Below are 17112 nucleotides of genomic sequence, written 5' to 3' on the forward strand. Positions count from 1 at the left end.
CTCAAAATTGTTTATAAGTACAGTACTTGAGTTAATGTACTTAGTTACTTTCCACCACTGCCATTTCCATAATGAAGCACTTTTCCTCCAACATGAGTTGTAATCTCATCCGCATATAACAGATGAAAACAAGAGGAAGCACACTGACGACCTCTTTAAATGTGTCTTTCATCATCAGTTCTTATCTTTAAGTGCTGCCAGCTGTCTTCAACACAACCTTTGCCCTCTGATTCAGTTAATAATCAATCAAGTCAAGGAGTTAAAAGCTTGTAACAGTTGAAACTCAGAGAGGATTCCTCCAACACCGGTGTGGCAACATGGCTACTAAACAGCCCGAGGATGCATCCAGGGACATGAGTTACGAGAACCAAAGCAGTGGACTCTTGGTGAGGATCAGGAAATTCAAACCAAAGGAAGTTTTTACCTGGTGAGTGGACGGAGGAGATGAGAGGAAGAGAGGCATGTTAGAGGGTTATAAAGAAGGAAGCCCACAACTTTATGTGTATGTTTGGAGCTCATGTCTCTCAGCATTTAGTCAGTAGTCTATTACAAACAGGGGCCCTTTTCAAATACTGAATCTGTAACTTTACTGATATTTTAATTAGATTTTAGTAAAATTATTGGTTTGAAAGTCTATTTAAACACATTGGTGGAACTTAACTAAGTACATTTACTCAAGCACTGTACAATTTTGAGGTACTTTTAATGCTATTTTATACTTCTACTCCACTACAGTTCAAAGGGAAATACTTTTAACTCTACAACATTCATTTGATTACTTTGGTTACTCGTTACTTTTCAGATTCAATGATACAAAATATAATCAACAAATAAATTATGATGTATTATCATAGGTTAAAATAAGACTTTATTGGGAGAAATTCACAAGCTACCCAGCACTATATAAAGTAATTCAAATTAGCTCCACCTTTACCAGCTGCAACATGAAAGTGATGAACAAATTACTGCATCAATAATTATAAGTGGACGGCATTGAAAAATACAACTTAATAATAAATATGCCTGGTAGCTTTAAAGAGAAGCCACTCTCCTCTCTCTCAGGCAGTTGGCCAAGACGTTCGCCATGGGTCAGGGCCTGGCTGGGCTCATCTGTGGGACGGCCATCACCTCCCAGTACCTGGCCACAAACTTCCATGTGAACACACCCATGCTGCAGAGCTTCTTCAGCTACACCCTGCTGTGTGTCACCTACACCACCATGCTGCTCTGCAGAACAGGTAACACCACCACTTAGGGGGTCTGAACGCCTGAGATCATACCTGTAACATAGTGGTAATAATTTCTTAAATGATGAATGTTTCTGTTTTACTTTTAGTATTGCGTAACTCAAGTTATATGCTAAAATTCTTGCTATAAACTGTAGCAACAGTGTGATATAAACACGCATCAGTGGTGGAAAGTACTCAAGTACTGTAGAACAAATTTAAGGTACTTGTATTTCTATTTTCATGCCACTTTATATGGCTCCTCCACAACAATTCAGAGGGAAATATTGTACTTTTTACTCCACTACATTTTTTGACAGCCTTAGTTACTTTACAAACAAAAGCTGAGGTAGGTAACGTTGGAGAAACTAGCAAGAGACAGCTAGATTTAGAAAGTATCCAACCGAAGAAAATCCCACCCCCTCCCTTCAGGCCTCTCTCCAAAGCCACTCCCCCAAAACACATTTTCATGCAATGAATGAGTTTGTGCAGGTAGACCAGCCAATCATTTCACTGAATGAAATCATTGGATGGGCTTATTACAGGCCTGCAACAGCCACAGATACCAGATTTAATCATTTTTTGCCCCCAGAGCATTTGATTTATTGATTCCTGTGGAGATGTAAAGAGAATTTCATCAAATATAACAAAAAATGCTTCTGAAATACTTTACCAACCCTGGCTTTAAGATTTGATATGCAAAACATGTGACAAGTTTATAAAATATGATGCATTGTTATAGATTAAAGGACCCAACAGTGTGTAAAATACTTTTAATTATTAAATAAATAATTAGCTTCACCTTGACCGACTACTGTACAACAGTAAAATGCTACCAACACATCAATGCATCAGCAATAATATTACATTCACATTTACATTTATGAACTTGGCAGACGCTATTGTCCAAAGAGAAGTACACATGATATTTTACTGATATAATAGTCATATATATATATATATATATATATATATACAGCACTCACACGGCCATTTTTCTGCATTTAGTTCTTTTACTTTTGATACGTATTTTGCAGATAATACTTGGTACTTTTACCAAAGTAACATTTTCAATGCAGTTTGACGTTTATATGTAGCAAAGTATTTTTCTCTTAAGTAACATATCTGAGTACTTCCTCTACCAGTGACAGGCATTCCCAAATTTATACAACTTAATATAGAGCCAAGATGACGGTATCACGTTTTTTTGTGTTACTTATTCTATATCATGACATTACATTTCAATTTGTGGGTCAATGAGAATATTCGTGTGCACATTTCCTAATAATGCCAGGAACAAGCAAAGATGGTAGATGCAGCTCATCTGCCCAGAGGGAGCAGCAGTGACTCAAACTGTCTTCAGGCTTGGTGGTGAAACAAACAAAATGTCAATAATGAAGTTCAGGGGTGTTCCCCTTTAAAACGCAGGGGATGGAAACATTTTACAGATTCTGAAGAGGCGATGGTGGAAGTACCTTCTGCTGGGGCTGGTGGATGTGGAAGCCAACTACGTTGTGGTTAAAGCATACCAATACACCACCCTCACCAGTGTACAGGTGGGTGCAGGTTGTGTGGGTTTTATGGCTGGAGTTTTTATTGTGAAAACAGGTCTCAAAGCCGGATCTATGGCAAGTCGTGAGGGTCAAATTCTATATGCCATCATACATGTAAGGTGAGAAGCATACTTCATACATGTATTATAAGAAATAAAACACAAAAATTGGTCAAAAGTTCCAATTCACTAATTGGGCCAAAAAAATTGCTCTCATTATGGATGTTTCATTTCTTATTATTTGCAGTACGTGTATCAAACTTCATATTATTCATGTGTTGTTCTTATTGTACAATAATAAGAGATTCACAGAGAAGAATCTGAATGGCCAGTCAGACATTAAAATCACTTTGATGGGTCATTATCAACACTTACAGATATACACGTATTAAACCTAGATGGTACCGTACAATGTCTGGTTCAGAGGCTAAAATAATATTCATTGTTTTAGTTAAACATCAGTGGGCTGAGCAAAACAAATATGTATTCCCGCCGTGCAAGAAAACTTTAAATGTGACATGACAAGGAATGAAATCTGGTCAAAATACTTAAAAATCACAAATGACTGAGAATGTGAGATTTTATTTATTTATTCTTTTGATGGTTATTAAACTTCCCACGGTTCAGTTTCTGCTTCTATACTGTGCATACAAACATGACAAATAAGTGACACAAACTGTCATTTGAGATGATTAAGAAGTGTAAGGCATGTGCTGTTTGACATTCCAGCAACCAAAAACTACAGTATACAATACTAAAAATGGGAAAATACAAAAGATAAAGGATATAAGAAGGAAAACATGGAATTAAATTGTAAATCAAAAACAACATACTAAGAGCAAACTGGGAGGCTGTGTAGTATAAAGATCTAAGATGTGGTATCACAACAGAATGAGCTATAAAAAATGTATTTAAGGGGCCATTAACATAATTAAGAAAAGTTCCCCATTAATTGCAAAATGTATCTAGTGGCCCATCAGGGAGGAAGATACCTTTTCATTTGTGGCCACGAGATGTCAGTCTGTAAGTGGAGGATCAACAATTATCAATTATCCCAGCAGGAAGGGTCACCGTTGAGCTTGGCTTTGTACAACCTGGATCTCAATAAACTCTATTAATAGAGTATTAACCTTGTATGTACCTAACATTACATGTGCTTTAAGTTGCATAAAATGTTGACCCAGTCCTGTTCTGAAGATATATATATATATATATATATATATATATACAAATCCTTTCCCCAGATTCTTTCAGCTTATGGAGCTGCACTTCTTCAAAAACATAAATAAAATAAAGACGCTTTGTGACTATTTCTATAGCTGGAGAAAATAATACAGGGTTTCTCTGACTTTTGTGGCATTGAATCATTTTTAAGATTGAATTCTACTTGCAAATATTTGAAGGATTTTATGCCCTGGTCATTGTAGAGGTCCCCCAACATTGGGATATTCACTTATAGCCACCCTGCCAACAAGATGAGGTTTTACCAATACATAAACAAGAGCTATACCATATACTAGACATTTAGCTGTTTCCTTCCAAACTCCCTGAAGACATGATAACACTGGATTACCTGACTTTTAGTCTAGAATCAGACAAACCGAGGTTTAACTCTACCAATGAGATTATTTGTGTTTCAAGAGGAGAAATACTCTTCATTCCCTTTAAAGTGCTACTTGAGATTTAACGTATCCAAAGAGTTGCCACTTTGATTTGTTTTTCCTGTGTCACTTTTTCGAAGAATTCATGTTTTTAGTGTAGGTATCAATTAATTTATATGGTGACATCAGTTTCAGCTTGGAATGATATGTGTGTATTTGTATTTATTGATATCTGTGTTTATATTTAAATGCATTCCTGTCTCTAGCTGCTGGACTGCTTTGTGGTCCCGGTCCTGATGATACTGTCCTGGTGGGTTTTGAAGACACGCTACAGGCCGGTCCACTATATAGCCGTCTGTATCTGTATCCTCGGAGTGGGGGCCATGGTGGGGGCCGACCTGCTGGCTGGACGAGATCAGGGCCCCAGTAAGAACTTCCTTGTAGTGTTTACTCACTCTGAGTTCATCAATGCCCCAGGTTACAACTTGTTTAGCCAATAATTCTGTGATCAGGGCCGGAAATGATCAAACTGTTAAATTTAAATGTGAAATTTTGGACTTTAGTGAAAGATTAAAGTAAAAATCTCCACCTTAACTCCTACTCACAGACTTAATGGGGAATCGTGCCAATTTTACACATCAAAGTCTGTTTACGGGTCTTAGTGGTATAAAGCCTTTTGTGGCTCCAGAGGGAGCTGTGTGAAGTCTGATGAATTGCCTCAAGTGATGTGTGAAGTTAGAAAATAGTGAGCTTACCAAACCTCTGTAGCCCGCTCCTCATCTTTGTTTGAGGCTCGCGGCTACATTGGCCACTACTAGCATAAGACGCTCGAATCTGTCGGCGGTCGAGTTGCATTGTGGGTAATGCAGGCGCCAGGTTTTGACAAGGTAGAAGAATGTGTGGCATAAAAAAGATGATATCTCTGGTTACGCTCATTTGATTTTGATCCTTTTTCTTTTAAACTGTCCATCGTGAGTCCGACAATGTTATAGGAGCGCAATGCTAAATCAGTGGAGTACTCTCTAAGAATAAAAACTATTTATCATAACTATTTGGAAGCAAATAGCTCTTAGGTTGGTGAGGGATAGCCTGTTAGATGGCTGCAGTACAGACACAGAGGAGAGCTACTTTCATGTAAACTGTTATCTCCAGATGCTCTTTCGATGGATGTTACACAACTTCATTCCTCAGGTGCAAATGACAAGAATACAACTGCCACTGATTGTTCACAATTACTTTTCATGCATCTCCTTTGTCACAAAAATCAGTTTACTAGATTCCCTTTATTTCATGATATCCCTGATGTTCCTCAGCAGACGTCTGCGGCTGGAAGAGGTTTGGGTTTCCTTTTGTTTCCATTTTGTCCAATTCCCTTTAAATTCATCCCTGTCTTTACATTTGGAGGCTACTTGTTCATGCCATGTGTTACTTGCTATTTGAGATACAGTATTTAAAATGTCACACAAATAAAATGACCTTTCAAAAATGTCAAAATCATACATGCTTTTGCAGAATAACACATCACTGAGCAAATGTAATCATTTATTTTAAAGAATGAAATACAAATACAAGACGGACTTTTGGGAAGTGCTTTGTAGGCTTTGATATACAGTATGTCCTTTGGTGTTATGTGTTATGGAAGTGCCTCAAACCAGAGCCTGTATCTATCAAACTTCTAAGAATTACACTTGAACGTGCTCTGAACAGCCAACTTAGGAGTAAAAAAGGTATTCGCTGAGTGTAAGCAATAAGAAACTTCCCTGAATAAATAATGTTTTTTAAAAAAGCTACTTACTCCTGTGTGTAACAGGAGTGTAACTTTTAAGAGCAGCTCTCAAGTGATCACAGAGCAGGAATAGCCAATCAGAGAAGAGGATTTACACTTCATCTGCCCCATTGTTAAAAAAATTAATCCTTTCGTTTTACTTAGTGATGTGATTTTCTGTAAAACAAATCCTGAAATCCTTAATATCTCCAGAGACAATCAACACATGAAATGAACAATAATATATTTACATGGGGATGGAATAATAGGAAATTGGCTGAAATGAAAACAAAAGGAAAACTGGAGCAGGAAAGACATTGTGCTGCTTGTATATAAACCGCAAAAACTTACAATAAAGAGAATTTAGTACCACATTGACAATTCAGACAATGAAGATGCATGGAAAATGAAACAAAAAATAAGTGTATTAAAAGTAATAAGTGTATTAAAAAAAGTGGCGTAACATCCTATCAAATGTTTAAATCAAATGCTAATAATTGGCTGAAATACTAAATTATACATATTGCTTCAGCAACACATTATTCACCATGACCAAAGATATTTTGTACAATTACTCTAAAACACGTCTCAGCCTCGGCCTCGATACTGCAGCCATCTAGGATCTACTCTTAATAAACCAAAGAAATAGTAAGAAATCTAAACAGATTTTATTATTAAGGTTTTGAGTAAAAGTCTCATTTTTTGTCTTCAGGACAATCAAGTAAACAAATGTTGTAGCCCCCCTTAGACCAGTCAGTCTATTTAAAAAAAAAAAAAGCCTTAATAGAGGAGAATTTATTTGGTAATCACAAAAACCCAATGAGCAGCGTCTGAGATATTGTGCACATGTACAGACGAACAAACCAACTTTGCACCACCATCAGTCCAATCAGTTGTTGGACCACAGTAATGATATGTCTCTCGTCTCCTCAGCCTCAAACATCTTGTTAGGTGATGGTTTGGTGCTGCTCAGCGCTACGCTGTACGCGGTTTCTAATGTGAGTCAGGAATACACAGTGAAGAACCTGAGCAGGGTGGAGTTCCTGGGCATGGTCGGCCTGTTCGGCACAATCATCAGCACCATACAGATGTAAGTGTGCGTGGGGTGTGATCAGTCTTAGGACTCATTCAACATTATATTTAATCTGGTGTTATTTTTTGTCCTTTACCCAGGGTGATCCTGGAGCGTAATGACGTTGCTACCATCCAGTGGAGCTGGCAAGTCGGTCAGTACTCATCTTGCACAGAAACGTTGCAAAAGACAGAATAAGATGACCATGCAAAGATTTCACCTCTCCTGGTTCATTCAATTGATTTTACAACGGAAAAACTATCTTTGTTGTGTAGATAGATACAGGTATAATAATCCTAAAGTCTTAGGAGTCTCAGCTTTTCTCCTGACTTAACTGAAAAGTTGATCGGCGATTTCCCTTGTTGTAAAAAACAAAGTTGAACATGAAGGGGCAATAGGTAATCTATGGCAGCCATACTGACCTCAGTCGGAGTCCTGCAGGAGCTGAAATACCACTGATTAAATGTGTCCCCTTTCTATCAAAGGACCGGAATAACTGAAGCATTTTCATACACTATAAATAAATCAGTATTTAAAGCTGCAATAAACATTTTTGGTCACTAAGGGACAGAAAGACTTCAAACTCACAGAAACGCAGCTCTGATCTGATTTATCAAGTTGTTATTGTCAGTGTTATACAAAGTTATACAGAAGCAATTACTTATTAGTCTCCTAGAAAGTAATCTCACCACAATTTTACGAGTATCCATTATGTAGAAAGGTCCAGGATATATTTGCTTAACTTAGCACAAAGACTGGAAGCAGGGGGACACTGCTATTCTCTTTCAAAAGAGGGGGAAACACCCACTAACAACTCTAAAACCGGAGAAAAATGTTTGTCACACACCAAAATTCAGCTCTACAGAGCTCTGCAGATCTTTTTTACATGTTGCACCCGGTTAGCTCGTTAGGAGGCTAGTCTCCATTATATCCAGGAGTCAGCTGCGTTTTTGTTCACATTGTGCTAAACCAGAGGCTGCTTGCTGCCACCAAACAGCTCCATTGCGTAAAATGACTGCTCCTAAAACCACGATGTTTTCTATTTCTACGCATTTAATCCAGAATAAACTGTGTATAAATACGACAGCTCTGGAGACACTTCTCACAAAGTTTCACAAGCAGTTTGCTTCAAATGTCCCAGATCTCTGTGCTGGTAGATTAAGTTGATCGTCTGCTTAAGATGTCGAATAAGCATATTTCCTTAATGTTGGCGTGTTTGTTAACATTTTAATTGTTACTATGAACTGACAGTTGTGTGTCTCTCCTCTCAGGGCTCCTGTTCACTGCCTTTGCGTTGTGTATGTACACTCTGTACAGCTGCATGCCCATAGTGATGAAGCTGAGCAGCGCTACCTCCGTCAACCTCTCCCTGCTCACCGCCGACCTTCTTAGCCTCTTCTGTGGGATCTTCCTCTTCCAATACAATGTGAGTGGACACACATGTCTGACATGTTCCTTCATCACCATGAACACACACACTGTAGTTTATTCTGACTCAGTCCCACACACACCGTCCTGCTGCCCCAAATACTCACTAGAGCACCAAATGTGGATTAATCCGCCGCTGAAAATAGTCCCCAACAAATGCACTATTTTCTCCTGTTTGAGCAATGTTTTCTAAAAAAAAAAACTAACCAGATGTTTTAGCCTTTTTTTAAGTTAAAGTATATCATTGTGACCTGTTTTTAATTATTTACATGTTCAGTGGGAACCAAGTAAGGTGGCGAGACGGACTAACACATTGCTGGTTTTGGTCTTTTCATGGCAGTTGTTGACAATAAGTAAAATATAGAATATCACCAGACATATCCTTTATGTATTTATTTATTTTATTAATTAATTTGACAGGCATTGTTACATTTAAATAAAAGGCAACTGATATAAATGTACAGTATATAGGACTTCGAGCCGTAGCTAATTTGCAGTCCTTGTCCCTGGTTAGGCTTTTAAGGGATAAAACACGTAATACAACACTCACACAAGCATAGAGACAAACAATAAAACAAACATAGACAAACAGTAATTGGCTGAAAATGACAATTAAGAACAACAAGTGGGAAAGAAACCATGTTTGCTATGTATACCCACATATCTCAGTCTTCACAGATTTGCTTGCGTATATTGCTTATATTTTGGGATCATTTGACTGACTAGTTCTGGGGCAAAGCCATTCACACACTTTATAAATGAGAAATGTATAAAATCCTCCTTTTCTCCAACATATACACACACACACATATACACTCATAGTGCTTCATCCCGCCCCCCTCTCTGGGTCACAGCGACCTGCTGTGTGATAGTGACCCAGCAGCGTTAATGAATGATAAAAAGGGTTAAAGTGTGATTTAAATGTCATGTGTTTTCACACAACTGAATGCATATACACAGTTCATAAACTTCCGAAGTCTGAAGTCCTTTAAACGACCTGCTCAGCAGCAAACAGCAGACAGACACAGTTAGAGACCAGCTGGTGAACACAGTGGAGCATTAAGCAGCTAAAGAGCCAGATGTTTCCCTCAGGAGCTGGTGGAGACCAAAAACAGAGCTAAAAGAGAGTGAATATTGGACTTACATTCACCAGGTGACACAAACACGACTCCAAATGAATGATAATGTTGCTCCGTAGCAATCGAATTTCCCCAGATCAACAAAGCTCGTCTTATCTTATCTACTGGATGTGTAAATAAGCAACTGCTTGCTAACAAGTTCATCATATCAACTTAAAAGGTGACGATAACTCAGTGTTTTGTTCAATGTATTATTACAGAATGAACTACCCAGCAGCTGTACATAAAGTACCCATAGTGCATCAGCATCACCTTTGTTCATATAATTAAATTTGGATATAACCTGCTCACTCTCTGCCCCCTCTCAGTTCTCTGGACTCTACCTGGTCTCGCTGGTGGTCATCCTCATTGGCTTCATCACCTTCAACGCTGTGCCGACACCCGCTGACCGTACAGACCCCACCACCTCCTCTTCCTCGTCCGTCTGTGAGGACGGTTGCTTTGACAATCTTGAGGCCACTCAGAATGACATCACCAAGCAGGAAGTGGCCGTGAGGATCACCACTGAGGAGGAGGAGGAGGAGGAGCAGGATAAGGAGCAGCAGGGGGATGCAGAGAAGGAGGAGGGGTGGAAGGAAGAGGAGAGGAGGAAGATGAAGAGGAAGAGAGCTTCAGGACCATCACAGAGCCTCGGACGAGGGAACGATGATGTTGTTGCTGTTGGATGCAGCACTAAAATGTGAACTACAGCACGAAAACCTGTCAATATGTCATATATATATATTTTAAACACATTTATTTATTGAGTTTTGCTTATATACAATATAATACAGTACATATAGAAATCAATAAGAAGGGAAATAAAAGAGCAGATACACATAAAAACAAACTGTGGTACGCATCTCAACATTTAATCAAATTCATTAGTGCTTTGGAAATGTTTTATATGTTATGAAATGCTATTAAGATTGTATTTGCCAATAAAGTCCTCATTCCTTAATATATTTCCATCATTATCTAACTCTATTATTCCATAATTGTCTGTGGACTGAGATTGTGTTGGTAAGTCATCATCCATCATAAGAAGACTTGTTGGTGAAAGTGAGATAGTCTGATTGGTAATGTGAATAACTGAAAGTTTTCAGTTTAACAGAAACTCCTAATTTACTGAACATTTCAGAGGAAATACAGAACCATAAATCACCAGTGGAAATAAAGGACTGAAGCCTGATTGCTTTTATGCCACATTCTTCATAATATTTAAAAAATAATAATAATAATACTTTCTAATATAGTGAATAACGACTGTTTTTCCATTAGAAAATAAGCTTATTTTAGGTGAAAGAATATGCCGGACAAATTAATCCATGTTGGTGGAGGAGTGTCGCTGCCCTCTGGTGGTCACAGTGACGGACTGCAACACACCTAATTAGTCAAAGTGGCGTCATTGTAGACGTAATAACATACTACCACTTCCGGTGGATTCTTTAAAAATAAAGCGACAAAACTTAAGCAACCGGAAACGAAGTAACAAGTTAATTGTACAACGTCTACGAGGCGAGGGTAATGGGACCGAGCTAGCTAGCTTCTCCACTAGCACTGATCATCTTCTTACAGTATCATTAACATAGTTAGCAAGGCTACCAAAATTAGCATGTAGCATGTACCAGTGGCGGTCCCTCCTCGACAGTCTCTCGTGTTGACAAACGTTACGTCAGTGCGGTGTCGTTAGGTGGGGCGGGGGCTGTGTTGTTACTGTCGTCGTGCGGGACGTGAAGACTCTTTCACACCGTTCAGATTTGGATTAAACAACGGATAACGGTAGTATCATCCACGCCGTAAAGGACCCAACTGACTGCTGATTAATTTTTTTTTTTTTTTGCTATCTTGAGTCAACATGGGGAGCTGCTTAACTGTGGGGCCAAACGAAGCTCTGGTGGTCTCCGGTAGGTCTTCCCCTGATTGCTGAGCTAACGAAGCCAGCTAGCTGTCATGTTGACATAGGAGCTAACGGTAACTGACGCCTGCTAGCTAGCAGGTGTCAGGTGCTAACTGGCAAACCACGTTAATGTTGCTCGTGTCTGTAGCAAGATAACTTGTGAATGCATGCTAACGTTAAAAATGACTACCGTGTAAATGTGTTAATCGCGGCTTAACGTTACTTAACGCTAACAGCAAGCAAGGCAGCGACGTTATTAACCGTTATTAATGAGCACAGGCGGCTACAGTTAAATATAAAACCGAAAAACGCATGTGTAGCTAAATAGTTACTATAAAAGTTCCTGTCTTTGGAAGCAGTGTCGCTTCATTGAGGCCCACAATGATATTATACCCTAAGGGGGCGGGTTTGCTCATCTTCCCCGTAATGTGGTTATGTTGTTGTTATCTTCATCCAGAGCAACCAAAGCCACCAGACTGGCACAACCACTTCAAAGGTTCACCCCAAAATCAAAAATACACATTTTTCCTCTTACCTGTAGTACAATTTATCCATCTAGATTGTTTTGGTGTGAGCTGCCACAAGCTCAGTGTCTTATAGTCCCATTATGTAAAAAAAATTAAAATGTATGGCCGATATCTCCAAAACTCGGCAACTCACACCAAAACAATAACTTACAGCAGTAGTTCCCTATATTGTTGGCTTGTGACCCCTAAAACATAGCAATGTCTACTTGTGACCCCATAGTTTGGTTATTACCAGGCCGGCCCCTGTTTTATTTGAAAATGTAATATTATTAACTATTCAGTAATTCACAAGTAAAAAAGTAAAGACTAGAGGAACATCTGAATAAATAAATCTGTTTTCTGCTGTCCTGTCTTAATCTCACAGCCCCTCAGGTTTGTTACGTGACCCCTTGAAAGGGCCCCGACCCCCTGGATGGTAACCACAGCTGTATAGCATAGCTTTTGCCCACTGTTTTTACACATGTTGTGTTTGGTGTTGTGCTTTTATTCACACAACCTGCTTTTGACTGAAAGAGGCCTAAAGTGAACAAAGTTAAATTATTTTTAAATAAATCAGACTGCTCATTGTTCAGCTAAGGATGGAGCTTATGTTAAATATCTGTGCTTTCCTACAGTTTGATATCAACATGTTATTTGATGTTGGATGGATAATTGAACATGAAGTGGCGTCTTAATGGACCTGTGCCTCCTCCCTCAGGTGGTTGTTGTGGCTCTGATACAAAGACCTACGTCGTGGGAGGCTGGGCCTGGGCTTGGTGGCTCATCTCGGATACCAAAAGGTGACAACATAGTATAAACATAAGATCCATTTATGTTATCTTGAAATGGAGTTGGCCTTTTAGTATCTCCATGAAATGCTTTCGTGTCAGCAAGCACAACTCACCACAGATAAGTGGGTTATACTAGCCTTCTGTTCAAACTCATTTAGAGAAAATGACCAAGGTTTTTAAACAGACCACATCTTTTCCACTGGGAAGTCCCATTATCTGCAGGCAGTCAGTAAGCGAGCAGAGGATGAAAGCTGTTCTATCATATCACATATCAAAGGTCTTTTTCCTTTTCAGCCTACATTACATATACACATTACCACTTTTCTAAGCTGTGTAGTGTGCTTGACTTATAAACGTCCTCTTAAATGTACAGTGTCACACTACAAGTGTATTTCTTGCGTTAATTTTTTGCAGTAGTTGTCGGCTGGTTAACATGTTGTTGTGGATTCTTATATTCCACAGCACTGCTCAACAGTCCTGCCACATCCTTCCCTCATTTCCTGAGTAATGCTCTGTTGTAATGTCCAGTACTTGGATTTTGTAGTAGCTGTAAATTCAGGGTCAGTATGCTTCAAGCAAAGTGCTTGTCGGATGGTCAAACAGTGCCTGAAACGCACCTCTTCGACGTCGGAATTGGGGAGGTTTCGTATAACAAACTTTATGAAACGGACAAACATGCCCACTTCACACAGTCGTTGGCCAGGTGTGTGGAGGTGAAAAGTGACCCTCGTTTGAACAATTATCGCCCTTCTCTGTGACGGCAGGATTTTCCTCCGCCTTCAAGTGTGACCACCTTTGAACAGGTGTAAAGACGTGGTCGGACAAGACATTGCATAAAACAGTTTGTTTCAATGATACATACTGTCCCTTTACTGTGGAGAAAAGAAAGCAGTGTGATTGATGAAACATTATTTCATAAAAATCCTTAAATTAAAACCTTATTTACATTAATTATACTAACTTTATATGAACATTTTGTTGTGCACTTTTGACATCCTTGTCCTGAGTTACTTAAAGTCGAATAAGACAAATTTTTTTATGATCATCAGCAATTCTGGTGGAGCATAAAAAACACATGGGAGAAACATACTGTACATACAACAACAACAACAAAAAACACTATCAAAAATAAGTCACAAGAAACATACTGTACATACTGCAGAAACAACGTTTTTTTATGTTGATCTGTGTTAAAAAAAGGCTATTTAAATCCACTTTAAAAACATGAAAAAGTAAAATATTCAACATTGTCTTATGAGCAACCAGCAGTGCGAAGTGCAACTATTCTCAGCGCCCTGACAACATTCAGTATTTAACATCTACACGCTTGCTCTTATTACTTCATATTCCTCTCTTCATGGCCTAATAAATGTGCTTTTGTTCCGTGCTGTAGGATAACCCTAGAGATCATGACTCTGCAGCCCCGATGTGAAGATGTGGAGACAGCAGAAGGGGTAGCCATCACTGTCACAGGGGTGGCTCAGGTAAGACCACATCCCAGTGTCCTCTCTGTGAACCCTGTCACACACATGGGTCCAGGCCTCAGACTTCATCTGTTATCAATAGGGCTGCGTGTTCAACCTCAATACTTGTGATACTTACTGAAGTGTGTCCCTAGCTCAAAATATCGAAATATGACATGTACTGAAAGCTGGAATCGGATGTCTGGTCAGATTGTTTGTCTTATTCTTTGATCAGATAGTTCCTGAAGTTTAGACTCTTTTATTTAGTTGTTGCTAGAACTTTGGCTTCTTTTGTTAAATGAAAAAAAGTGGTAGAAAGACATGTTTATGTTTATTAAGTAAAAAAAATATAATTTTGCTATTTGTACCAAACCTAATGTATCGGCACTAGTATAAAACAATCTCAAATAATACCCTGCCCTTGTTACCACTTATCTTGTGTCTATTTATCTTTTGGTTTCTGTTAAGAGTTTTATGAGAAAGCAATTAGTTTCTAGTGGTTTAGAAATAAGGAATTGACAGAAAATATCAAACACTGCTGATAGATTTACTTTTCCATTGAAAGATGGGAACAATTAACAGCAACTGATGACATTTCTGAAAGCTGATGGCCAGACCCTTCCCTACACAGTTAACACCTGTTTAGTTTTCTTTAACTTCAAATTGTAAGTTACATCACAAAATTTCTCCACATATTTCAGCACATCACAGCTGGAAATGAAATGTCACAAAGCCAAAACTGTCCCTTTTACTGATGTATGTCATTATTGCTTAAATGTTTAACACTTCTATAGTGGCACTTTGAGGGAACAGAGAATACAGCACAGGCCAGATCACATACTCTGGCCCAGATGTTGTGACCTCACTCACTGTGTCTTCTTCAGGTGAAAGTCATGACTGATCAGGACCTACTGGCTGTAGCTTGTGAGCAGTTCCTGGGTAAATCAGTCATGGAAATCAAAGCTGTGGTTCTGCAGACTTTGGAGGGACATCTGCGCTCCATTCTAGGTTTGGACATTAATTTCAATTTAACTGTGTGTTTATCAAAATTAGGACGCCGGAATCTGTTTTCTGACATGCCAGTGTAAATAATTTACTAGATTGGTTTTGGGCTGCAAATAACAATTATTATAATAGTTTTAATCAATCTGCCAATTATTTTCTCGATTTAAACGTTTTAGATAGTCCATCACAGTTTCCCAGAGTCCAAGGTGACGTCTTAAAATTTCTTCTTTTGTCCGACCAACAGTCCAAAACTAAAAGATACTCAATTTACAGAACAGAGAAAATAAGCAATTGTCACAATGAAGAGCCTGGAATCTTTGACATTTTTTCTTGAAAAATGGCAATTAATTGATTATTGATTATTATAATAGTTGCAGATTGTTTTTCTGCCGATTGACAAATTTATGAAACAACAAATCGCTCTAGATTGGTTTGTCATGGCAATTAAACCAAAGAAACCTATCAAAAATAAAAATGCACAACACTCAACATTTAAACAAGGCTGCTGCTAGTTTGTTAAAAGGGACATTTTGAATTGCAAGCTAGACGTGGACACGTGGTATGGAGTTATTGACAATGTCTCTCTTTTGCAGGTACCTTGACTGTAGAGCAGATCTATCAGGACAGGGACCAGTTTGCTAAACTGGTGAGGGAGGTAGCAGCTCCCGACGTGGGCAGGATGGGCATCGAGATTCTCAGCTTTACCATTAAGGTGGGTTGAAGCAACAATACGTCTGACAGCAGCCAGTAAGTGCAATGAGAAGAATACCTGAAGAAAATGCTAATGTAGCTACTTAGCAAAGAAAGGTCAAAATAGTACATGACATTCTCTCTAATACGAAGAGAAAACAGCTCGTATTGAAATAGACCTGCGGTCTTGATCCAAGAACAAACTAGTACACGTGCCTGTTCAGCATGTGTGATTATAGAGGTAGAAGCTAGCTGTGTATCCATATTTTGGCAAAGATAAGACTGTTTGGACCATACTGATCAAGTGCATAGAAGATTTAAGACATTTCTGTGGATGTTTTGATACTTATTTTTGACTGTGAAACCCACCCAGGACTAATAGAATCTGTTCGCTGAGTACAAGCAAACTTTGTCTACAGGGGTTGAGTAGTTTATATTCAAAAGGTAGAGTTTAGTTGGAGAATTAGTTAAATATTAAGAGGGTGTGGGAAGAACATTCTCAGGCCACAAAGAGCCCTAAAGTTGGTTTTGTCTTTTGCTGTGTGGCCAGTAGAAATGTGCGAGTACACCGGTTTTGCTATATACGGTAACAACAACACAAACTATTTCTATTACTGTCATGAACACAGCCCAGCGCTCTGGCCTTCATTAGCAGTTGTGTTGTGTTTAGCCACAAGGGAGCGCCGATCTCCTGGTCCAACATAGGCAGAGCAGACGCAGCAGGTGAACCAGGGTCCGTGGGTGCTTTCCATTTGGCTAACATGACTCCTCACTTCCCTCACTCGAGTCTTTTCCTCACGTCTTAGCTTCTCCCGGCTGGGATGTGAGAGAGAGAGACGTCAATGAGTAATAAAAACAACCATCGATGTTCTAGCCTAAATAAAATCTGTAGCTTTAGTTTGTGAAAGACCACAGTACAGTAAGTCTGATGTCCTTTTCTGGCTCAGACTGACATAGGACTAATCTAGTTCTGTCTAGTGTTAGCTGGCTAAAGC

The 17112-nt window shown here is 38.9% G+C and overlaps 2 protein-coding genes across 2 annotated transcripts in view; both read left to right on the plus strand.

Annotated features, from left to right (window-relative positions):
* Window positions 1-226: 226 nt before the first annotated feature.
* Window positions 227-10723, plus strand: LOC122879625 (solute carrier family 35 member F2-like). The gene is made up of 8 exons (XM_044203996.1): window positions 227-427; window positions 1063-1238; window positions 2655-2782; window positions 4646-4805; window positions 7078-7234; window positions 7318-7370; window positions 8488-8642; window positions 10092-10723. Exons 1-8 carry the CDS (start codon window positions 318-320, stop codon window positions 10464-10466), a joined length of 1314 nt encoding a protein of 437 aa, XP_044059931.1. The 5' UTR covers window positions 227-317; the 3' UTR covers window positions 10467-10723.
* Window positions 10724-11257: 534 nt separating this feature from the next.
* The window catches only part of LOC122879626 (flotillin-2), a 14480-nt gene continuing 8625 nt past the window's right edge, over window positions 11258-17112 (plus strand). The window contains exons 1-5 of the mRNA XM_044203997.1: window positions 11258-11669; window positions 12887-12968; window positions 14353-14443; window positions 15307-15430; window positions 16021-16139. Of these exons, the coding sequence (XP_044059932.1) occupies window positions 11621-11669; window positions 12887-12968; window positions 14353-14443; window positions 15307-15430; window positions 16021-16139 (465 nt within the window). The 5' untranslated portion in view covers window positions 11258-11620. The remainder of the gene's footprint in view (window positions 11670-12886; window positions 12969-14352; window positions 14444-15306; window positions 15431-16020; window positions 16140-17112) is intronic.

The sequence above is a fragment of the Siniperca chuatsi genome, linkage group LG7 (genome assembly GCF_020085105.1).
Source record: "Siniperca chuatsi isolate FFG_IHB_CAS linkage group LG7, ASM2008510v1, whole genome shotgun sequence".
NCBI lineage: Eukaryota > Metazoa > Chordata > Actinopteri > Centrarchiformes > Sinipercidae > Siniperca > Siniperca chuatsi.

What these genes read in the sequence shown, in the direction of transcription:
- LOC122879625 (XM_044203996.1), top strand. Translation starts at nt 318, where the DNA reads ATGGCTACTAAACAGCCCGAGGATGCATCCAGGGACATGAGTTACGAG. An exon ending in CATGCTGCTCTGCAGAACAG is followed by an intron (nt 1,239 to 2,654) that starts GTAACACCACCA and finishes TTTAAAACGCAG; the next exon opens with GGGATGGAAACATTTTACAG. An exon ending in CCAGTGGAGCTGGCAAGTCG is followed by an intron (nt 7,371 to 8,487) that starts GTCAGTACTCAT and finishes CTCTCCTCTCAG; the next exon opens with GGCTCCTGTTCACTGCCTTT.